Source organism: Pristiophorus japonicus, chromosome 16, assembly GCF_044704955.1.
Source record: "Pristiophorus japonicus isolate sPriJap1 chromosome 16, sPriJap1.hap1, whole genome shotgun sequence".
NCBI classification, from domain to species: Eukaryota; Metazoa; Chordata; class Chondrichthyes; family Pristiophoridae; genus Pristiophorus; species Pristiophorus japonicus.
The window spans coordinates 41,187,988-41,212,973 of NC_091992.1; the positions used below are offsets into that span (position 1 = coordinate 41,187,988).

Sequence of the window (24,986 nt, forward strand, 5' to 3'; positions counted from 1 at the left end):
TACGTTTGTCTTCACCAATCTTTTTCTCTTCACCTATTTATAGAAGCTTTTGCAGTCAGTTTTTATGTTCCCTGCAAACTTCCTCACGTACTCTATTTTCCCCCTCTTAATTAAACCCTTAGTCTTCCTCTGTTGAATTCTAAATTTCTCCCAGTACTCAGGTTTGTTGCTTTTTCTAGACAGATTATATGCCTCTTCCTTAGCTTTAACACTATGCTTAATTTCCCTTGTTTGTCATGGTTGAGCCACCTTCCCCGTTTTATTTTTACTCCAGACAGGGATGTACAGTTGCTGAAGTTCATCCATGTGATCTTTAAATGTTTGCCATTGCTTATCCACCATCAACCCTTTAAGTATTCTTTGCCAGTCTATTTTAGCCAATTCATGCCTCTTACCGTCGAAGTTATCTTTCCTTAAGTTCAGGACCCTAGTTTCCGAATTAACTGTGTCACTCTCCATCTTAATAAAGGATTCTACCATATTATGGTCACTCTTCCCCAAGGGGCCTCGCACAACAAGATTGCTAATTAGTCCCTTCTCATTACACCTCACCCAGTCTAGGATGGCCAGCTCTCTAGTTGGTTCCTCGACATATTGGTCTAGAAAACCATCCCTAATACACTCCAGGAAATCCACCTCCACAGCATTGCTACCAGTTTGGCTAGCCCAATCAATATGTAGGTTAAAGTCGCCCATGATAACTGCTGTACCTTTATTGCACACATCCCTTATTTCTTGTTTGATGCTGTCCCCAACCTCACTACTACTGTTTGGTGGTCTGAACACAACTTCCACTAGCGTTTTCTGCCCTTTGGAATTACGCAACTCCACCCATACTGATTCCACATCATCCAGGCTAATGTCCCTCCTTACTATTGCATTAATTTCTTCCTTAACCAGCAACGCCACCCCGCCTCCTTTTCCTTTCTGTCTATCCTTCCGAAATGCTGAATATCCTTGGATGTTGAGTTCCCAGCCTTGGTCACCCTGGAACCATGTCCCCATGAAGCCAATTACATCATACCAATTAACTGCTATCTGCGCAGTTAATTCGTCCACCTTATTCCAAATACTCCTCGCATTCAGGCACAGAGCCTTCAGACTTGTCTTTTTAACACACTTTGCCCCTTTAGAATTTTGCTGTAATGTGGCCCTTTTTGTTTTTTGCCTTGGGTTTCTCTGCCCTTCACTTTTACTATTCTCCTTTCTATCTTTTGCTTGTGACTCCATTTTATTTCCCTTTGTCTCCCTGCATAGGTTCCCACCCCCCTGCCATATTAGTTTAACTCCTTCCCAACAGCACTAGCAAACACTCAATCGTTTCTCCCTACAGGACCAATACCCACTACCAAAGGCCGACGACCTCTTTGCAAAGCTGGCGGGAGGAAAGACGTTCACGAAGCTGGATCTCACTTCAGCCTACATGACGCAGGAACTGGAGGAATCATCGAAGGCCCTCACCTGCATCAACCCGCACAAAGGTCTTTTTGTTTATAACAGATGCCTGTTTGGAATCCGATCAGTGGCGGCGATATTCCAGAGAAACATGGAAAGCTTACTGAAGTCGGTCCCACACACCTTGGTCTTCCAGGACGACATCTTGGTCACAGGTCGGAACACAGTCGAGCATCTGCAGCACCTGGAGGAGGTTCTTAGTCGACTCAACCGCGTGCGGCTCAGGTTAAACCATTCGATGTGTGTTTTCCTGGCACCTGAAGTGGAATTCCTGGGAAGGAGGATTGCGGCGGATGGCATCAGGCCCACCAACGCAAAGGCGGAGGCAGTCGAGAATGCACTGAGGCCACAGAACGTGACGGAACTGCGGTCGTTTCTGGGACTCCTGAACTACTTTGGTAACTTCTTACCGGGTCTCAGCACACTGTTAGAACCACTGCATGTCTTACTACGAAAAGGGGCCAAATGGGTTTGGGGCAAAAGCCAAGAAAATGTCTTTGTAAAAGTGAGAAAATTGTTATGCTCAAACAAATTGCTTGTGTTGTATGATCCACAGTACCCACCCAGGCATCATAATGATGAAAGCGATAGCCAAGTCCCACGTGTGATGGCCCGATATCGATGCAGACTTCAAGTTCTGCATTCACAGATGTAATAAATGTTCACAGTTAAGCAATGTACCCAGGGAGGCGCCGCTAAGTTTTTGTACTAGCATATGATGCGTCGTCATATGGTGTCGGGTGTGTATTGCAACAAGCTAATGATTTTGGGGAAACTGCAACCAGTTGCTTATACATCCAGGAGCCTGTCTAAGACTGAGAGCCTACAGCATGATTGAGAAAGAAGCGTTAGCGTGTGTCTATGGGGTAAAGAAAATGCATCAATACCTGTTTGGGCTAAAATTCGAATTGGAAACTGACCATAAGCCACTTTTATCCCGGTTTTCCGAGAGCAAAGGGATAAATACCAACGCATCGGCCCACATCCAGAGATGGGCGCTCACGTTGTCCGCATACAACTATGCCATCCACCACAGGCCAGGCACAGAAAACTGCGCCGATGCTCTCAGTAGACTGCCATTGCCCGCCACGGGGGTGAAAATGGCGCAGCCCACAGATCTAGCCATGGTTATGGAAGCATTTGAGAGTGAGCATTCACCTGTCACTGCCCGGCAGATCAAAACCTGGACAAGCCAGGACCCCTTATTATCTCTAGTCAAAAGCTGTGTGCTTCACGAGAGCTGCTCCAGTGTCCCAGTGGAAATGCAGGAAGAGATAAAGCCGTTCCAGCGGCGCAAAGATGAAATATCTATACAGGCAGATTGGCTTCTGTGGAGTAATCGAGTAGTGGTCCCCAAGAAGGGCAGAGACACCTTCATCAATGACTTCCACAGTACCCACCCAGGCATCGTAATGATGAAAGCGATAGCCAGATCCCACATGTGGTGGCTCGGTATCGATGCGGACTTCAAGTCCTGCATTCACAGATGTAATACATGCGCGCAGTTAAGCAATGTACCCAGGGAGGCGCCGCTAAGTTTATGGTCTTGGCCCTAGGGTACACGTCGATTATGCAGGCCCGTTCTTGGGTAAAATGTTCCTTGTGGTTGTAAACGCGTATTCCAAGTGGATTGAATGTGAGATAATGTTGGCTAGCACGTCCGCTGCCACTACTGAAAGCCTGCGGGCCATGTTTGCCACTCATGGCTTACCCGATGTCCTGGTGAATGACAGCGGGCCATGTTTTACCAATGCGAATTCAAAGAATTCATGACCCGTAATGGGATCAAACATGTCACATCTGCCCCGTTTTCACCAGCGTCCAATGGTCAGGCAGAGAGAGCAGTGCAAACCATCAAGCAAGGCTTGAAGAGGATAACTGAAGGCTCACTGCGGACTCGCTTATTCCGAGTCCTGCTTAGCTACCGCACGAGACCCCACTCACTCACTGGGATCCTACCTGCTGAACTGCTCATGAAAAGAGTACTTAAGATAAGGCTCTCGTTAGTTCAGCCTGATCTTCATGAACAGGTAGAGAGCAGGCGGCTTCAACAAAGTGCATACCATGATAACGCAAATGTGTCACGCGAGATTGGAATCAATGATCCTGTATTTGTATTAAATTATGGATAAGATCCCAAGTGGCTTCCCGGCACTGTCGTGGCCAAAGAGGGGATCAAACTTTCAAATGGACTCATTCACCAGAAACACTTGGACCAAATCAAACTCAGATTCATGGACTATCCTGAGCAACCCACCTTGGACCCTAGCTTTTTTGATCCCCCAACATACACACCAGTGGCAACCGGCACCAGGCAGCTCAGCAAGGCCAGCTGCACAGCAGCCCAGCGAGGGCCCAACAAATGATTCAACAACACCAGCTTTCACACCGAAACAATCAACGGGCAAGAAGGGCCCCAGATCGACTCACATTGTAAATAGTTACACTATTGACTTTGGGGGGGCGGGGGAGTGTTGTTATATATGTAAACTTGTATTTACTCTGTACAGCCACCAGAGGGCTCATCCCCTGGAGTCCCAAGGGATCCCATATTCCCTTGAGAGCACAGGTATTTAAGGAGGCTTCACAGGTTGGAGAGGCACTCTGAAGACCTGCAATAAAAGACTAAGGTCACACTTTACCTTGAGCTCACAGTGTTCAGTCCGACTCTTTCTCCATACACAACAGTGGGAACCTCAGGAGGTTGCCAAATAGGATCATCCACTCCACATTTTTGGCAAAAGAAGCTCACAACCATGTTGGTCTTGTCTCTTGCATTCATGCCGAGCTCCACCATGGTTGGATGGAGATGTTCATGGAGTTTCCTCCCCCCATTAGTTCCCTGATTGCCCACCACCATTTAATATTGTGAGCTTTGGCATGATTTGCTGGCTATAGGACCACTTAGCTCTATCTTTGGCATGCTGCTTTAGATGTTTATCACGTAGGTAGCCCTGTGTTATTGCACCTTTATTAGTTTTCTGCGTCATTTTGTGGTATTCCTGTTGCTGCTCCAAGCATGCCCTTGTACCTTTCCGATTGAACCATGGTTTATTTCCTGGATTGATGGTGATGGAGGAGTGAGAGAAGTGTTGGGCAATGTGGTAAATAATTGTAGTGGTATATAATTCTGTGGCTGTTGATAACCAACAGTGACTCATGGATGCCCACATTGAGCTGCTAGCTCTGTCCTTAGTTTGTCCTACTTACCATGGTAGCAGTGCTACACTATTCGATGGAGGGTGCCCTCACTTGAGATGAGACCTTTAGAGGGTAGAAATTGGTTAGTGTTGGGCTCACTTTTGAGCGTAAAATGGACATAAGACATACCAATTTAGCAGTGGAATGCCTTGCTCCCGATATATGCAGGCATTTATCCCACTGCCATATTCGTGAGGCCCATTTTTGAGGCATCCCAGGCGCCCCTGGCCCCGCTCAGGATTCTTCAGCAGCCCCCATGACCACCAAGTAAAGGTAAGTTTTTGATAGTTTTTTCAAAAACCTTCCTGTGGAGCCAGGAGGTGTAGCAATGCTCGGCAACTCCACAGGTGTCAAGGTCGCCCTGTAGCCCATTCTAACCCCTTCCAAGACTTAATTGAGGGCCGCTGCCAGCAAGGCAAGCTGCCCAAAATTGACAGCTCCCTTTGGACGAGCTGCCAGTGGAGTTGCAACCAGTGGCAATAGCTCACCTCAATTATTCAGATACGGTCCAAGGACCAATTTCTGTCGATCAGCAGGCCCCTTTGGATCTGGATCCAATATATTCGCTTCCTTTGTTTCCCTCATTAATACCTCCAAATGATGTTCAACATGGACAAGTACTGATTTGTCACTTCAGGCTAGAGGTAGGTAGGATCAACAAGAGGTTTCCTTGACCTTGTTTGTCTGGAAGCCATGGGAATTCATGGGTTCCTGAATCAATATTGATCACTCCTATTGAGCTGTATACTACTATGACCTTACCTCTGGTGGATCTAACCTGGCAGTGGATGGGACATAGCCAGGGATGGCAAAGCAGGATAGATATGATTCTGTGAGTACAACAATGTTATGCTGTTGCTTGAGTAGTCTGTGGGACTGCCAACATGGCTAGCTGTGTCCAACTGTTAGTGAGGAGGACTTTCTAGGATTGTTGCAAAGTCCTGACCCTGCAGTACAGACTTACATGAGGCACATGCTGAAGTCAAGGTCACTCAGGACCTGCACCTTTATTTCACAGCTCTGTAATGCCACACTTGCCTGAGACCTGCCTTTATATACCTGTGTGGAACAGGTTTGGAGTCTCTTCTGCAAGTGCACCCCTGGTGATAAGGTAAGCTTGTGGTTACAGGTCAGATCTAGTTACAGTCATGTATAGCATGGTAAGATACAGTTATGTACAGTAGTGTGTGATACATGACATCACCCTCCCCCAAGGTCTTATTGTCTTTATAGATTCAGTCTCTCAGGTGGTCTACGCTCTCACGTGGAGCGTCTTAGTTGTGGTTCAGTTGTTTGCCTTGGTGCTTGTTTTTCTTTTGGTGTGATTGCTGGTATCTCGCCTGGGCTGTCTATTTCGTTCAGTATGATTGTTGGTATCTTGCCTGGGCTGTCTGTTGAGATTGCCCTTTCCTCAGGTTGTTCCCTCTGTCTGTCCACCAGGTGTGGTGTGAGTTCCACATTGTAGTCTGCCTCTGGTTCTGCAGTGTTGTTGGTGAATCTACTTTTTACTTGGTCTACATGCCTCCGGCAGGTTTGGCCATTTCCCATTTGTACAACCAGTAGCCTGTTTCCTTCCTTGCCTGTTACTGTCCCTGCAAGCCATTTGGGATCCCTGCCTTAGTTTAGCACAAACATTTTGTCCCCGTCTCATTCCACCTCCCCCTCGAATTTCGGTCATGGTACTCTGTTAGCTTCCGGCGCTTTGCCTCAACAATTTCATGCATGTCTGGGAGGATTAACGAGAGCCTCGTCTTTAAGGACCGTTTCATCAATAGTTGCGCGGGGGGAACCCCAGTCAACGAATGCAGACGAGATCTGTATGCCAGCAGCAGTCGCGACAGGCGGCTCTGCAGCGTGGGACCTTGGATTTTAAGCATACCTTGTTTAATGATTTCCACTGCTCGCTCCGCCTGGCCATTGGAGGCCGGCTTGAACGGTGCCGTCTTAACGTGATTTATGCCATGGTCAACTGTAAAATCTTGGAATTCTGCACTGGTGAAGCACGGACCATTATCACTGACCAATATGTCAGAAATTCCGTGCGTTGCAAACATGGTTCTAAGGCTCTCCACGGTGGTGGAGGTGGCGCTCGAGTTTAAAATGGTGCATTCGATCCACTTTGAAAATGCATCGACGACTACGAGGAACATTTTGCCCATGAATGGGCCCGCATAGTCTACGTGCACCCGTGACCACGGTTTGGTGGGCCAGGGCGAGGGGCTCAGGGGGGCCTCCCTCGCGGTGGAGCTCCCGGACAAACGCCTCTCTGCCTCGCAAAGGCATGACTACTCGGCTGCCCCACATCAGGCAGTCTGCCTCTAGTAATAGTGCATGCGCCTATGGAAAGGTTTGATCTCCTCGGGGCAGGCATCGCGAGCCTCTGCCCAGTCACCAGTTAAAACACATCTTTTGACTAAGGATAATGTGGGGTCGCTGGTCGTCCAGGCTCTGAGTTGGCAAGCCATCATGGGGGAACCTGTGGACTCAAAGGCATTGATTGCCATGACCTGTTCGTCGGACCCTTCCGTGGTCGCCAGGGGTAGCCTGCTAAGCGCTTCGGCACAGTTGTCTGTGCCTGGTCTGTGTCTTATTGTGTAGTCGTAAGACGCCAGCGTGAGTGCCCACTGTTGAATGCGCGCCGAGGCGTTGGCGTTTATTGCCTTGCTCTTGGATAGCGGGGACGTGAGGGATTTGTGGTTGGTTTCTAACGTGAACTTGGCCCCAAAAAGGTATTGGTGCATCTTTTTGACACCGTACACACACGCAAGCGCCTCCTTCTCCATCATACCATACACGCGCTCCGCCCGCGAAAGTGACCTGGAGGCAAAGCAATGGGTTGTAATTTATCCGCACCATTGACATGCTGTAAAACGCACCCGACTCCGTACGCTGATGCATCACATGTAAGAACTAGCTTTTTATCTGGGTCAGAAAAAGTCAAAATACTGTTGGAACATAGAAGGTTGCGTGCCTTATTGAAGGCGCGTTCCTGGGCGTCTCCCCAAAACCAATCGCACCCCTTTCTGAGTAGCACGTGGAGAGGCTCCAGCAGCGTGCTCAAGTTCTGCATAAAGTTCCCAAAGTAATTTAGTAGTCTGAGAAAGGCGCGTAGTTCTGAGACATTCCGGGGCCTGGGTGCCAGACGAATTGCTTCGGTTTTGGATTCTGTTGGCCGGATTCCATCAGCGGCAATCCTGCTGTCCAAAAATTCAACCTCGTGCGCGAGAAACAGACACTTGGATTTCTTAACTCTTAGGCCTACCCGATCCAATCGCTTTAGTACTTCCTCCAAATTGCGGAGATGGGAGTCGATGTCCCTGCCCTTGATGAGTATGTCGTCTTGAAACACAACCGTCCCCGGGATAGACTTGAGCAGACTCTCCATGTTACACTGGAATATAGCAGCTGCCGACCTGATGCCGAATAGGCATCGATTGTACATGAAAAGGCCTCGATGTGTGTTGATGGTGGTGAGTAGCTTAGACTCTTCGGTCAGTTCTTGCGTCATATACGCAGATGTGAGATCTAGTTTCGAGAAAAGTTTTCCTCCAGCCAATGTGGCAAATAGGTCCTCCGCTCTGGGCAGCGGGTATTGGCCCTGTAGGGAGACTCTGTTTATGGTGGATTTGTAATCCCCACATTCGTACGGATCCATTAGGCTTCATGACGGGGACGATGGGACTTGCCCAGTCGCTAAATTCCACGGGTGAGATAATGCCTTCCCGCAAAAGCCGGTCCAGTTCATGTTCAATCTTTTCCCTCATCACATAAGGCACAGCTCTAACCTTGTGATGGTTATCTAGCATCCTGTGTGATCTAGCATCCTGTGTGATGTAGATTTTAACTTTAGCCCCTTTGAAGGTGCCCACACCTGGCTGAAAGAGATGTTCAAATCGACTTAGAACTGTTGAGCAGGAGGTCCGTTCCTCTGACGACTTGACGTGAACATCATCCCATTTCCAATTTAGTTTTGCCAGCCAGCTTCTCCCCAACAGTGCTGGGAGATCTCTGGGGGCTATCCACAGGGGAAGTCGGTTCACCATCCCTTTGTGTGTGACTGAGAGCATGGCGCTGCCAAGGACTGGGACGATTTCTTTGGTATAGGTCCTTAGTTTGGTGTCGACCCTTGTGAGTTTTGGTCTGTTACTTTTGTGCGGCCACAGCTGTTCAAATTGTTGGACGCTCATGAGAGATTGACTCGCTCCCGTGTCCAGTTCCATGTTGACGGGTATCCCGTTGAGTAGGACTCTCATCATTATTGGAGGCATCTTGTTGTAAGAACAGTGGACATTGATCGTGTTGACCCGCTGTACCTCGGTGTCCCGGGCACTGTCTTCTGGTCCACTTTCCGACCCTTCTGATTCGTATACCAGCCGAGCTGCTGTTTTTCTGCACATGCGGGCCAGATGCCCTGTATAGTTGTAGTTTCTGCAAATGGCATGCTGAAATCGACACCCCCTTGATGAGTGCCTTCCCCCACATCTCCAGCACAGACCGCTTCCATTGTTTCCGAAGGATGAGCTGCGTCTGGCTGATCTCTCTTGAGCTTCTCTCAGTTTGTAGTTGATTGCTCGCATTGTGGATTCATGAGGTGTGAACGGCCATTCATGTGGCCCTTGATGGCTTCTGGCGCCACTGCCTCCTGTTGAAGGCCTGCTCTCCTGCCTTTGTCTGTGTGTGGGGGTAGCGGCTTGTTTCACGCTGTGAACCCCTTGTTCCGATGTTTCGTTAGTTGTCGTACCCGCAGTATAGATCAACCTCATTTCTTCTTCTCCTGCCAAGAATGTCTGTGCGACCAGTGCTGCTGCCTCTAGGGTCCAGTTCTTGGTCTCTATGAGCTTTCGGAATATGCCTGCGTGGCCTATTCCTTCAATAAAAAAGTACTTCTCTCCTTAGTTCATCGGAGAACTCACATAAACTAGCCAGCCTCCGAAGTTCTGCCACAAAGTCGGGTATGCTCTGGCCTACACAGCGTCTGTAGTTGTCGAACCTGTGTCTGGCCATGTGTAGGCTGCTCGCTGACTTCAGGTGGTCTCTCACCAGTGTGCTCAAGTCTTCAAACGACTTGCTTGCTGGTTTCTCGGGTGCCAGCAGGTCCTTCATTAAGGCGTATGTTTTCGAGCCACATCTGGTCAAGAGATGGGCTCTTCCCTTGTCTGCCTTATCATCGCCCAACCAGTCTTTGGTTGCAAAGCTTTGCTGGAGCCTTTCTATAAAGTCCTCCCAATTGTCTCCAGCAATTGTCTGAGCCTTTGGTAGCCATTCTGTGAATTTTGTGATCCCGTAACTCGTCGCCACTGTAAAGTCCTGACCCTGCAGTACAGACTTATACGAGGCACATGCTGAAGTCAAGGTCACTCAAGACCTGCACCTTTATTTCACAGCTCTGTAATGCCACACTTGCCTGATACCTGCCTTTATATACCTGTGTGGAACAGGTATGCAGTCTCTTCTGCAAGTGCACCCCTAGTGGTAAGGTATGCTTGTGGTTACAGGTCATATTTAGTTACAGTCATGATAGCATGGTAAGATACATTTATGTACAGCAGTGTGGGATACATGACAATTGACTGGGCTGAGTTTGCCAGTCTTGTCCTGATACAATACCTGGGGCGTTGCTGATAGGTCCATATGACTTTTTTCTTTACTTTATAGTGATTATTTACAACTCAATGGCATGTTTGGCCGCTTCAGAGGGCATTAACAGTCAACCATGTAGTGTGGAACTAGAGACAATGTAAGTCAGACCAGGTATGGGTAATGAGCTCTATTCTCTTAAGGATATTAGTGAACCAGCATTAGTGACCCCCTTAGTAATGCACCAATTTTATGCCTTCAACATTTAGATTTCCCCTTCAAGCTTTCATGTACTTATGCCATTTTTCCTCCCAATCAATAAATGTTGTTGTTCCTACAGTTTAAATTACAAAGCCTATATAATTCCTTCTGCTGGATTTTCGGCTCATTTGCGCCACTGTTAGTGCATCCAGGAATTAGCGCCCGGCCGGAAAATTCAGCTATTGGTTTGCACCGGCGCAAAAGCTTACATGCCTGCCCTCCGTTTTTAGCTCGATGATGATGTCAATCGTCGTGCAAGGCTGCACTAGCGCCCCGGATGGAACTTTCAGCCTTAACGCCTCATTTAACGCCCGTCCCAGGAAATGCCTGAAATAAACAGGTGGTCCTAGGGTGCAGTAGGCACTATTGGCGACACATTTAAACGAAGGCTGGAGGATCTTAAATCACAGTTGTCAGTGACTACTACGTTTGCACACAGAACGCTGCGTGAGGCTCCGAGTTGCAAACAGCATTTTATGTGCCATTACACTTTGCTTACAAGGTCAGTGAGAGGTTTCAATGGGGGCAATACTAGTTTGTCAGCATATCACGTTGTTTGTTATTGGCAGGCGGCTTCAAGTTGAAAGAAGGATTCTTGGCCATATTGGGTTACGGATTCGAAGAGGTCGCAGACATATGGGGAGGAGCCTTACCCCCCACGGGTTTACAGGGAACATTGCACATACCTCCAGCTCTCTGAGGAGCAATGTGTTAGAAGGCTGTACTTCCAAAAAGAAGTGCTGACAGAGATATGTCAGCTTTTACAGGCAGACCTACAGCCTACCAGCAGCAACAGGACTGCGCTGACCATCGAGGTGAAGGTGACTGTGGCAATTGCCTTCTTTGCCTCCGGCTCCTTCCAGGCAGCAACAGGGGACATATGCAGCATCTCTCAGCATGCTACGCGTAGCTGCATTCACCAGGTTACAAGGGCACTGTACACACGCAGAATGGACTTCATAAAGTTCCCAATGTGCAGGGACAGCCAGAATGCAAGGGCTTTAGGGTTTGGAAGAATTGCTGGTTTCCCCAAGGCTCAAGGAGCCATTGACTGCATACATGTTGCCTTGCAAGCACCATTACACAACGCAGGGAGATACCACTCCCTAAACATAAAACTGGTCTGTGACCACATGCAGCGAATCCTCACAGTGAATGCCCACTATGCAGGGAGTGCACATGATGCTTTCATTTTGTCTGAGAGCAGTGTCTCATGAATGTTTCAGCAACAAAGACAAGGGCAGGGCTCGCTGATCAGGAACAATGGTTACGGCTTGGCCACCTGGCTCATGCCCGCCCTCTAGAACCCCCCACAGAAGCCGAGCAGCACTACAATGACAGCCATACAGCCATCCGCAACATCATTGAACAGACAATTGGCATGCTCATGCAGCACTTCCAATGCCTGGACTACTCTGGAGACAGCTGACAATACTCCCCTCAACAGGTCTCTGAATTCATTATGGTATGCTGCATGCTACACAACTTAGCCATCATGAGGAGCCAGACATTGCCAGTGGGGATTGCAGGACCACCTCAGGAAGAGGAGGATGAGGAAGACGAGCATGGCAAGCCACCCATTTCGGAGCCACCACAACCACAGGGGAGGCAGCATTGAGACGCGGCTGCAGCAAGAGCCTTACGTCACCAGCTCATCGTTGACTGGTTTGTTTGAATGGAGAAGGTGGGGTTACAGCTTTGATTTGTGACTGTGCCATCATGACTGCTCATCTACACTGAATTCTGCAATGAGACACAAGACACCAATGGCAAAGGTCAAAGAAACATTTTTATAACCATCAATAATGAATAAATGCCCCTCCCCCACAACTTAAAACGATACATTGATTAAACCAAAATGAACTATACACAAAACTGCTTCCTGCAGCAAGTAATTCAAAATAAGTCATTTCTTAACACACAACTATTTACAATTTGAACAATTCTACATAAATGTGTGAGCTCAACCTTGTACCAGCCCTTAATGGTTCTTAGCCACACCTCCCCCACCCCCCGTCCCCCGCCTTCCCATCAACCCCCTCCCACGCCTGCTGCTCCTCATTGAGGCCTCAGTGCCTACAGCAAGGCTGCTAGAGGGCTGCTGTGTTGGGGGGACAGACAAATAAGATGGCATCTGAGGATGCCCTGGACTAGCTCGTGGCCTGGAAGGCCTGGCTACAGACTGCTGCGCCTCATCATCGGCGGAAGCAATCATTGGTGGCTGGGATATCAACCGTGTATGGTGCATGCTTGGCGAGTCAGCAGTGGGAGCCAGAATGCTGTCATCCTGAGGAAGGACAGCACCTTCCATTTCCTGGGAGCCACTGACTCTCCCATGGGGCTGTGCCTCAGCATCCAAAGCATGATGTGTCTCTACAACTTGTTGGACAGTGAGGAACGCAGAGAGGACGGCAGCAATCATCGACCGCATCACATCACCAAGCTGAAGCTTGTGCCTGCGGTATGCTCGAGGCTGCGACGTGATCAAGGGCACATGCCACACAGGTGGAATGCCACTGTCACTGCTTGAGGCCACCAGCCTCGTGTGTGGGCAATGATGGCTTCACTGGACTCCTGAGTTGCATTGACAATCCATAATGCTGCCTCCACAACAGTCACAGTAAGCTTGTCGATGCTCTCTGGGATCCATCCCAGTGCATCCATAAGGTCACAGTGCATTCCTGTGTTTTCCTTGGACATTTGCACCAAGTCCAGTTCCATGTGTGCCTGTTGTTGAGCAGACCGACTTTGCCGACGCACCCTCCGGAGAGCTGGCCCGCGAGATTGCCTTCTCGCACTGCATTGCTGTAGGCGATTGAGGCCGGGAGCCTCCAAAGATGCAAACCCCTGAAAAATCTCATCGTCGCCAGATGAGAAATGTTGAGAAGGGGCAACTGGTGGGCTCAGCGGCTCAGTGATGTTCATTGTGTTTGCAGCTTCATCATCACTGCCATGCCCTGAGGTTGATGCGTCCTCGGAAGGCTGGCACAATTGTGGCTGATCTTCTGCAATCAGGGGAGGGGGCAGGAAGGTGGCATTGCACATATCATTTGAAGGCCTGCTGCCACTTCATTATACGTCTTAATGCAGTATCTTCAGGCGCTCTATACATTTACATACGCTCACTACCCGAAGGGGGCTCAGCATCACTCCCGGCAAATGCCCGAGCTGTTACTCCAATGAGGGCTGACACCCATTCCTCAACATCAGTAAGTAGTAGTATTTGAGGAGGCCCCCTGTCTGTGCACAGCTGCTACCTCCTGTGTGGGAGTGTTTCAACTACAAAGAGAAAAATAAGAAAGGTTCAGAAAGGGTTTCTCTCCTGTTGTGGCACATATGCCTACCCATAATACAATAGCTGAGACTGTGTGAATGATCTAGTGACTTCTGTTCAATCTGTTTGCATGTTGCATGAGCTTCGTGAGCGATTGGTAGGAGGTTAGAGGGATGTAATATAGGGGATGTAGGTGATATTTCTGAAAGCCATAGCAGCAGTATTGTGAGGAAGGATATCAATTAATGAGTGTAAGTGCATCGATTATTAGAAGGCAATGGGTGCAGAAATAAGCCTTCATCTTTTTTATGCATTGTGAAACCCACCCCACAGGCAGAAAGACTTTTGAGAGGGACTATATGCATGAAAGACTTCACATAGTGTTTGAGATTCATGTTAGAAGGAAAGGAAGCATACATAAATGTGAATGGTACTCACCCTGACGAGTCTGGTAAGGTCGTTGAATTTTTTTCGACGTTGTGTCCCAGTTTTGGGCACAGTGTCTGCAGCAGAGACCACCTGTGCTATCTCCCTCCACAGACTCTTAAATACAGGTGGGAATGGTCTGGCTCCCCCAGAAAGATGGAGTGAGGACCAAGGCCTCACTCGCCTCATTAGAGAAGTACCTGGCATGCTGCCTTCCTTCCTGCTCCTCCATCTCTGCAGAACTAGGTGAAGTGGAGCGGTTTATATGCGCATGCGTGCAGGAAGCTGCTGCGTCCTGCATTTGGGTTTGCGCCCGAGAAAAAAAATTTCACTGCATATGTGCAAAATGGCCACCTCCTTTAACACTGCAAGTTTTGACTCGGGCGCTCAAAGTCCATTGTGCATCGCCTGACTTAATGCCAACGCTCTTCCAACTTACATTTTCGCCGAAACTTGCAGTCGAAGGAACTATTTTCAGGCGCTAACTTTTAACGCCCATCATGATTAACGCCCCAAAATCCAAAAAGCCCAAAATCCAGCTCCTTGTGTTCACATATCAGGCCTGTTTATGTGTTTTTAGCTTGTTGGGAGCGCTCTCTGGTTTTTTGTTGTTGGGCATATTTTCCTATTTTTCTATGTTGGCATGTATGAGTTAACATATCCTTTCAGAAAGCTAATTCTACAGTCTTTGGCATATAATTGAAACAGCACAGTAGGTAAATATACTCACCATTTATGTGGGGAAGAAAATTCAAAAAAATTACAACCTTTTGAATGAAGAAATTTCTCCTCATCTCAGTTCTAAATGGTCGTCCCCTTATTTTGATATTGTGACTCTTAGTATTAGATTCCTCAGTCAGGGAAACCCTCCCAGCATCTACCCTGCCAAGTCTCTTAAGAATGTTATACTTTTCAATGAGATCATCTCCCCTTCTAAACTTTCAGGAATATCGGCCTAGTCTACTTAATCTCTCCTCATAGGACAATCCCCCTTTCCTAGGAATCAGTCTAATGAACCTTTGTTGCACTCCCACTAAGGCAAGTATATCCTTCCTTAGGTAAGGAGACCAAAACTGTACATAGTACTCCAGGTGTGGTCTCACCAAGGCCCTATACAATTGCAGTAAGACTTCTTGAGGCCGATATTGCCCCTTCCCTTAAGGCCTGCTACTGCCGGAAATCGGTGGCCATGCAGCGAAGTGGAATAGCCGTCAATTTTTCGGGGAATGCCCGCCATTTTGAAAATTCCGCACCTGCGGTGACCCACTCCCCCCACTACAGTTCCGCTGCTGCCAATCCATCCTCAGTGTGCCATCAGAGCGGGTATTGCCGATGTGCCCCGCAAAACGCGAAATTCCATGCTAAAAATCTTGCTCCCGTCGCTCTGTGCCACCGACAGCTTTTACTTTCAGTGCACTGTGCTTGCAGTACTTGTAGACTGGCGGTGCAGCTGCCATTAAAGAGGAGGACTTACCACCACGGCCGACATTTTTTTTTTTGTCGAGCCAACAGTTATGCCCATGGCTTCGGCCAGGCGGCTAACAGGCCCGGCCAAAACCCTCCCTGGTGGCCCAGTGGACCTAACTTTAAAAATCGCAGAGGTCACAGCGGCTCTCCCCTTTAAGTGAAGGGGAGAGACATGCTGACGCGCCAGCATGATGACGTCCTCAACGCTACGCTGATGAGTGACAGCGGCGGACACTCCACCCACCCCCCCCCCCCACTTCCACCCCTCTACTTACTGAACTTCTGCTCACCGCCGCACTTCCACCCCCATTATGACCAACTTCCGGATTGCTCCAAAAAAATGCCAAAGAGTGGAATTTCGCGCAAGAGGCCACTACATTTATCGCTGCAATAAAAACGGTCAAAACACGGAAGGTGTGCCGCAGTTTCGGCGGGGGACAATTTCGACTCCCTTTACTCATACTCCGATCCTTTTGTAATAAAGGATATCATACCATTTACTTTCCTAATGGTTGTTGTACCTGCATGTTAACTTTCTGTGATCCGTGTACAAGAACACAGGTCCCTCTGAATACCAACGTTTCCCAATGTATCAGCATTTAAAAAATATTCTGTTTTCTATTTTTTTTCAGCACCTAGGGGACACAGAATGAGATGGCAGAATCTCTCAGGTTATAGAACAGCCACAAAAATGGACCCTCCATTCAAAGGCAATCAATCCCATTTTGTAATGCATGGGCTGTTCAAAGATAGATCTCCTAGCTTTGCCCTAAAGCTAAAAGCTACCAAATTTTATTATAGCTTCCAAGATATCAGGAATCTGCGCTCACATGACACCTCAGTGGATCGAAGTGGTAATCATTTCACTGGTGGAAAGTAGTAAACTAAAAGTAGTGAACTATAACTTAAAAAATAACGTTGGCACATTAGCAGATGAATACTTAATGCTTTGCATTCCTGTGTTAACTATTTCAAAGCAGGGCATTAGCTCATTCATGGCTCCATTAAAATAGCGAAAGTGAAATGTTGCACAGAAGTGTTAAGTGTTTGTTCATTAACATCAACAGAACTTTTTAGCCTTGTATTCAGCAAGAAGTTCTTATTTGTATAAGTGTTGATCCACCATATAATATCTATTTTGTTATGTTTTATTCAGGACCTGTGACAGTTGGACAACTTCAACGAACATTCCGCAGGGATAGCTTATCTCCATACCCGTTTATGTCACCTTCCCACAATCAAAGTCCTTTACATACAGTATCCATTAAAAGTTTGTCAGGTTCCAATACTGGTGGCTTAGATCGAACCCCTATTCCACCACGTACATGGCATAGTTCTATTGGACTGGTAGCTGGACAAATGGATACCACCTCTTCATCTCCATTTTCTGATAAAGCAATTCCATTTTCTGTCATACAACGATTTCCAACTGAGGTCACCTATACACTGCAACCAAATCCTAATAGTGTGCATGTTCAGCAAGGATCTCAAGAGATTGGAACCGCTGGTCAGAAATATACTGGTTACCTTACTTCTCCACCACAGTATCACCAGGCTTTCTATCCAACAGGTACAGCCATTTAATTCTTAGATGTTACCATTCTTTAATTTTTATTTAAATTTTCACTCTATTTAGATTTTTTTTATGCATTCTTAAGTTGCCCAGCAACATATTCTGCCAGAATATGATCAGATGACCTTTTTAAGAATTATGCCATGCAGGTCTTGACTCCATAAGGAGTTTTAGATAAAATTAATGATTTTGATATATATATGAGATATGAGTCTTAGACAGGGTAAAATTAATCCAAGCCAATAAATCCCTAGGGAAAGATGGTATTTACCTCAGATAAATTAGGGAGGAGATTTAAATAGCATATGGGGAAATCACTGGGTACTTGGGATATACCAGTAGATTGGAAACAGGCTGCATAAGGTGTCACATCCTTAAAGCAAATCAATTCCACGTTAATTTTTATTCATTGGATTTATTGCCCATCCCTAAGAGCTACCTCTTTGTGCTGCAGTTTGTCATAGCAGATTGGTATAACTGAGTTGCTTGCTAGGTCATTTAAGGGCAGTTAAGAGTCAACCATATTGCTGTGGGTCTGAAGTCATATATAGGCCAGACTAGGTAAGAATGTCAGATTTCCTTTCCTAAAGTACATTTGTGAACCAGTTAGGTTTTTACGACAATCCGGTAGTTACATGGTCACCATTACTGATACTAGCTTTTTATTCCAGATTTATTTAATTAACTGAATTTAAATTCCCCCAGGTGGAGATTTGAACTCATGTCTCTGGATCATTAGTCCAGACCTCTGGATTGCTCATCCAGTAACATAACCACTATGGAATGGAATCAATTGTTAGGAGTAAACTTGAGGATCATGTGTGCAATAATAACCTAGTAAGCAGCAGTTAGTGTGGCTTCAAAAGAGAGATTCTACCTGATCAACCACCTTGACATCTTTGCGCACATAACATCGCATGCCGCATACATGTTGTACCTAGACTTCCAGAAGCCATTTGACAAAATTTTGCATGAAATTGTATTATTTAAGCTCAAAGCTGTGAAGATTCAGGGAAAATCATGGGAATTGACAAGAAATTGGCTGAAAGGTAAAAAACAATACCTACTTGTTAGAGTAATGTCAGGGTGAAAGGTGGTAATAAGCAGAGTGCCCTGGGGATTGATGTTGGGATCACTATTGTTTCTAATTTATATTAGTGACTTGGATTTAAAAACTCAATGCAGATTGGTATAATTTACAGAGGATACCAAAGTAGATGGGATAGTGGAACATAAGAAGAAGAATAGGTCATTCAGCTGTTCCACCCTTCACTTAGATCATTATTGATCTGTACTTCGACTCCATATACCAACCTTTATCCAACAAAAATCTATAAGGCTAGAATTTCCATTGCATCGCTGCCCGGTTTTTCAACGGTATTGGTCGTTTTGGCGAGAACCGGGTCGGCGAAAATTTTCACAGCTCGGTTCCGCTGGTGATATCGAAGTACCGCTGGGGAGCGGACTGCCGGCTTGCACCGTCCATAGACTACCATCGCTCGATTTTTGGCTCAGCGGTGACCCGTAGGTAAGTTGAAAACAAACCACCCATGAGAAGCAGTGGAGCTGGGCGATGCTTGGTGGTAGGTAAGTAGCCCTGCAAAAAAGGTAAGTAAATGGGTTTTTACTAATTATTTTTAAATTGTTTTGCAGTGATTTAAGTTAAAAGGATCCTGAGTACGTTTTTCTGATTTTTTTATTTTACGTTTTATTAAAAAGCATTTTTTGTGTTTTTCTTCTCCTAGGCCTAACCCGCAGCATCGGTGTAAATTTTAGTAATTATTGGCCATTTTTTTTAAGAACCGCCCAATCGGCCCAAGATTTCATTTTCCGTCGAGAATCAGGGTGTCCATTTTTTCACTGGGCAGATTTATTTACTTTTTTAATGGAATTTTTCGCCGGCAATAATTTGAGAATCTTAGCGGTATTTTGTGCGGCAATGCGGTGCAGGTGGATTTTTGGGAAATTCTAGCCCATATAGATTTCAGTATTGAAAATGTCATTTAATCCAGCATCCACAGCATTTTGGGGGGAGTGAGTTCCAGATTTCCACCAGCTTTCGAGTGAAAAAATGCTTCCTGATTTCACTTCTAATGGCCTACCTCTAGTGGAAATGGAGACTGCCACTCAGAAATTATAAAATGAATTAAACAAAATATATCAGTGGGCAAAAAAAGGTAGATGAAATTTAATGTAGACAGGTGTAACTAACGTAGGAAGGAAAAATAGGCAATACATGGATTCCATGAATGGTGTTGAAATAGCCAAGGATCAAATTCAAAGGGTCCAAGGAGTCTTGGTAAGCTCAACATTCAATATGTTCATCCAGTTCAGAACAGCAACCAAAAAAGACAATAGAATGTTCAACTATATAGCCAAAACAGTAGAGGAAAAAGGGACAGTGTCCTAGACGCTGTCAGGTCTCTGCCTCCAGTGTGCTGCCCCAGGATTTCCTGGGGCTTCCCAAATTTTGCCTGAGCCTGGAACACCTCGTGACATTTTTGTATGCTAATTGAAAGTTGTCGTTGCTCTACTATTGCACTCCTACTTGTTATTCCTATTTCCCATATCGCACACCCTGTTCCCCATCAGCCATTGACAGCCCTGTCCAGGCTGCCTCTTGTTTTGCCTTCAACCCCTTGCTATCACCACATCCTATCAGTTACATCATCTCCTGTACCTGGTTGACCAGTGCCTTTGGATTTCAGGTTATTGGTGGAGGCAGGAATCCCCCAGGGTTTGAGGTTTTGGAGGGAGGGGGAGGAGGGAAACCCAACCGGTACGCATGATGTCTCCACTATTATTCTTTCCCACCATACTCTCACTAACATTGTCTCCAACTACCCCTTCATCTGCTGTATCCTACTGTGCCCTTTGCTTCCCTATGTGCCCCTACTTGCTACCCTCCATCCCTTTCCTCTTCCCTGCTGCTTCCTGTGTCATACTCCTTTCCCCACACAAGCCATCTCTTTCCTCCCCCTTGTTTCCCATTCACCTCCTCACTCCCATTGCCTCCCTGCCACTTCTGTTCCTCCCACCGCCTCACTATTCCATTAAAGCCTCCCTGCCATTGCCTTCCGTGTTGCACTAATGGCTCACCTATATTATTCTCTCCACATCTGTTTTTTTCTGCAACCCCTATTCCCCCACCTCACCAAAGTCACTACCTATCCTCCCACACATCCTCTCCATCCCACATGCCCCCTCTCACTAATCTCATCTCCCTCTCAGACACATTCACATCCTACCTGTCTATCTGGCCTTCCAAATCCAAGCAAGCTGACCCTAAAGGCTTTAAAGAACAAATCTGCCATTATCTCCTCCACTATGTTCCTTTTTTATTGAAAATCCCTTATCATCCCATCTAATCACTCACATTATCTCCTGCACACCTTCCCATTTGCACAACAGCTTTGGGTTTCATATCATGGATGAGAGGAGGGATCACACTCGGGCTTGAGTAAGGTTTTGTAAGGAGGAGGCGCGAGTTCCAGCCTGGACATAGGGCCTCCCGATTCGTATTCCTTCCCACTACATGCCACTAATATTGCCTTTAGCCCCCTGTAACTTGAGCCATATGTAAAATCTTTCAAAAAATAAAGTGTAGCAAGTCCTCTAACTTCATTTGGACTTAGTGGTGTCAGCTCAATGCTGCTAATGCATTTTAATTCATATTATGTTTGTTGTGTCTTATTCGCCTTCTGAAATTCTACCCATTTTAAAATCTAATTTGTCTTGTACATGGAGGTAAACTATAGCTTCTTTCATATTGACATTTGATCGCTAACTCATGCAGCCCTGGTCTCCTGCAGATAATGGTCAATGAAGAGTAAAACTGGCAGATTTGGTTAGGCAAGTGGCCAGGGATACCCATATTTTCTCCTTGATCTTAGATCTTATCACTGGCCTAATTGTGGCCAGAAAAAGCATCATCATCATAGGCAGATCCTCGGAATCAAGGAAGACTTGCTTCCAATCCTGAAATGAGTTCTTTGGTGGCTGAACAGTCCAATACCAGAGCCACAGATGGGACAGATAGTCGTTGAGGGAAGGGTTGGGTGGGACTGGTTTGCTTCACGCTCTTTCCTCTGCCTGCGCTTGATTTCTGCATGCTCTTGGTGTTGAGACTCGAGGTGCTCAGCACCCTCTCGGATGCACTTCCTCCACTTAGGGCGGTCTTGGGCTAGGGACTCTCAGGTGTCAGTGGGGATGTCGCACTTTATCAGGAAGGCTTTGAGGGTGTCCTTGTAACATTTCCGCTGCCCACGTTTGGCTCGTTTGCCGTGAAGGAGCTCCGAGTAGACCACTTGCTTTGGGAGTCTCGTGTCAGGCATGCAAACTATGTGGCCTGCCCAGCGGAGCTGATCGAGTGTGGTCATCAAGTGGACACCGTGGACCACTTCCTATATCTCGGGAGCCTCCTATCAACAAGAGCAGGCATCGACGACGAGATCCAACACCGCCTCCAGTGCGCCAGTACAACCTTCCGCCGCCTGAGGGAAAGAGTGTCAGAAGACCAGGCTCCCAAAACTGCCACCAAGCTCATGGTCTACATGGCTGTAGTAATACCTGCCCTCCTGTATGGCTCAGAGACATGGACCATGTACAGCACACATCTCAAGTCGCTGGAGAAATATCACCAACAATGTCTCCGCAAGATCCTACAAATCCCCTGGGAGGACAGGCGTACCAACATCAGCGTCCTCGTCCAGGCTAACATCCCGAGCATTGAAGCACTGACCACACTCGCTGAAAAACCGGGCAGCGATGCTGGATGATCATTACACTTACATGGAGCCGCTGAGGATCATCTTGGAGGACCTGAGACAGGTGTCAGGAATCATGATGGTGTCCAATGCCATCGTCTCTGCCAACATCCAAGGTGATTTTGAAATGATGCAGTACTATCTCGAACGAGTTGCAGTTCTAGAAACATCTAGTAGGCAGGCAGATATGGGACCCAGTACAAATGTGGCAGGAGTCTGATCTCATGCTGCTGTCCTTACTACTAATGACAGATCTTGGGAACTTTTCATTCAACTCCCTCAGATGCTTGCTCATATAAATTACACAATACATGCATCTGCAATGGAAGTGTAGTGCACACAGGAGTCCTTCTGTGACTCCAAAACCCTGAAATAAGGGCCACCTTGGTTCCAAGAGGCTTATGTTACTGCAATGCAGTCAAACATCTCTGATATTCCTGGTCTTCACGTTGCCTATATATAGTTGGAGCATCGGGATAGGTTTAAGAACTGAAATGAGGCACAACTATTCTGGCTGATCCCTCACCCAAGATGAAAATTAGACTTAATTGATACTTCCTTATGAAAATGTTGCCCCTGAAAACATTTCTTCAGTTTGTTGATCCCAACGCAGAAAAACTATGATTAGCCAGCTAGAGACTAGTACAATAATTGACTTCTTAATTCACTCTTATATAACATGCACATTTTGAGCAATTGCTGTATAGCACCATACAATGCATAATGTTGCTGTGTAATCATATACATGTTATAACTTGTTTGTGGCCTCTCCCATCAGAATACCAATTTCTAATTCTGCAAGTTTAGACTTTGTGATCATGGACAAATTTCTCAAATATTTTCTTGGTGTTCTGTTTCAGTTTACTGATATTCCAAATGTATTCAATTTGAGAAATACCCTATATTTACATGTGAATATTATTGTGTTACTGTGATGTTGTTCTAAATGTCTTACACATTATTTGACAATTGCCTACAAACCCACATTTAGAACATAAGAACATAAGAAATAGGAGCAGGAGTAGGCCATACGGCCCCTCAAGCCTGCTCCGCCATTCAATAAGATCATGACTGATCTGATCATGGATTCAGCTCCACTTCCCTGCCCCCTCCCCATAACCCCTTATCCTCTTATCATTTAAGAAACTGTCTATTTCTGTCTTAAATGTATTAAATGTCCCAGATTCCACAGCTCTCTGAGGCAGCGAATTCCACAGATTTACAATCCTCTAAGAGAAGAAATTTCTTCTCATCTCAGTTTTAAATGGGTGGCCCCTTATTCTAAGATCATGCCCTCTAGTTCTAATCTCCCCATCAGTGGAAACATCCTTTCTGCATCCACCTTGTCAAGCCCCCTCATCATCTTATACATTTCAATAAGATCACCCCTCATTCTTCTGAATTCCAATGAGTAGAGGCCTAACCTACTCAATATTTCCTCATAAGTCAACCCCCTCATCTCCGGAATCAACCTAGTGAACCTTCACTGAACTGCCTCCAAAGCAAGTATATCCTTTTGTAAATATGGAAACCAAAACTGCATGCAGTATTTCAGGTGTGGCCTCACCAATACCCGGTATAGCTGCAGCAAGACTTCCCTGCTTTTATACTCCATCCCCTTTGCAATAAAGGCCAAGATTCCATTGGCCTTCCTGATCACTTGCTGTACTTGCATGCTATCCTTTTGTGTTTCATGCACAAATACCCCCAGGTCCCGTTGTACTGCAGCACTTTGCAATCTTTCTCCATTTAAATAATAACTTGCTTTTTGATTTTTTTCTGCCAAAGTGCATGATCTCACACTTTCCAACATTATACTCCATCTGCCAAATTTTCGCCCGCTCATTTAGCCTGTCTTTGTCCTTTTGCAGATTTTTTGTGTCCTTCTCACACATTGCTTTTCCTCCCATCTTTGTATCGTCAGCAAACTTGGCTACATTACACTCAGTCCCTTCTTCCAAGTCGTTAATATAGATTGTAAATAGTTGGGGTCCCAGCACTGATCCCTGCGGCACCCCACTAGTTACTGATTGCCAACCAGAGAATGAACCATTTATCCCGACTCTCTGGTTTCTGTTAGTTAGCCAATCCTCTATTCATGCTAACATATTACCCCCAACCCTGTGAACTTTTATCTTGTGCAGTAACCTTTTATGTGACACCTTGTCAAATGCCTTCTGCAAATCCAAATACACCACATCCACTGGTTCCCCTTTATCCACCCTGTTCATTACATCCTCAAAGAGTTCCAGCAAATTTGTCAAACATGACTTCCCCTTCATAAATCCATGCTGACTCTGCCTGACCAAATTTTGCTTTTCCAAATGTCCTGTACTGCTTCTTTAATAATGGATTCCAACATTTTCCCGACCACAGATGTTAGGCTAACTGGTCTATAGTTTCCTGCTTTTTGTCTGCCTCCTTTTTTAAATAGGGGCGTTACATTTACAATCTGCTGGGACCTCCCCAGAATCCACGGAATTTTGGTAAATTACAACCAATGCATCCACAATCCCTGCCGCTACTACTCTTAAGACCCTAGGATGCAAGCCATTAGGTCTAGGGGATTTACCTGCCTTTAAATTTCTTTAGCTAAAAGCTGTAAAAACAAATCTGAACTTTTAAAATTCTCCCTGCTAATAATACTCCCTTATCAAAGCTGTCACATGACACTTTTACATCATTTACTGACCAGGGTTTTCTTTTTCTAGCTGTCTTGCAGTGCTGCCCTCCGAACACCCACCTGGATCCACTGACAGGCTGTCCTAACACAAATACTTCTTCTTATCCGAACTACAACTATTATCAGGTGTGTTTCCTGAGTGAAAATTCTGTAGTTTAAATAATATTAGCTTAGAAATGGCTGTAAGGGATATAATATAAATGATTAATATACTTTTTTCAAATTCCTCTTTCCACTACTTTAATTGAGATTAACCCATTTACTTTAAATTGATTAATGCTGCCATTCAAGTGATAGAGAGAG

The 24,986-nt window shown here is 46.2% G+C and overlaps 1 protein-coding gene across 1 annotated transcript in view; it reads left to right on the top strand.

Annotated features, from left to right (window-relative positions):
- The window catches only part of hsf5 (heat shock transcription factor family member 5), a 112,576-nt gene that overhangs the window by 36,516 nt on the left and 51,074 nt on the right, over positions 1–24,986 (top strand). Inside the window, exons 2-3 of the mRNA XM_070856798.1 lie at positions 16,818–17,231; positions 24,712–24,809. Coding sequence (XP_070712899.1) covers positions 16,818–17,231; positions 24,712–24,809 — 512 coding nt within the window. The remainder of the gene's footprint in view (positions 1–16,817; positions 17,232–24,711; positions 24,810–24,986) is intronic.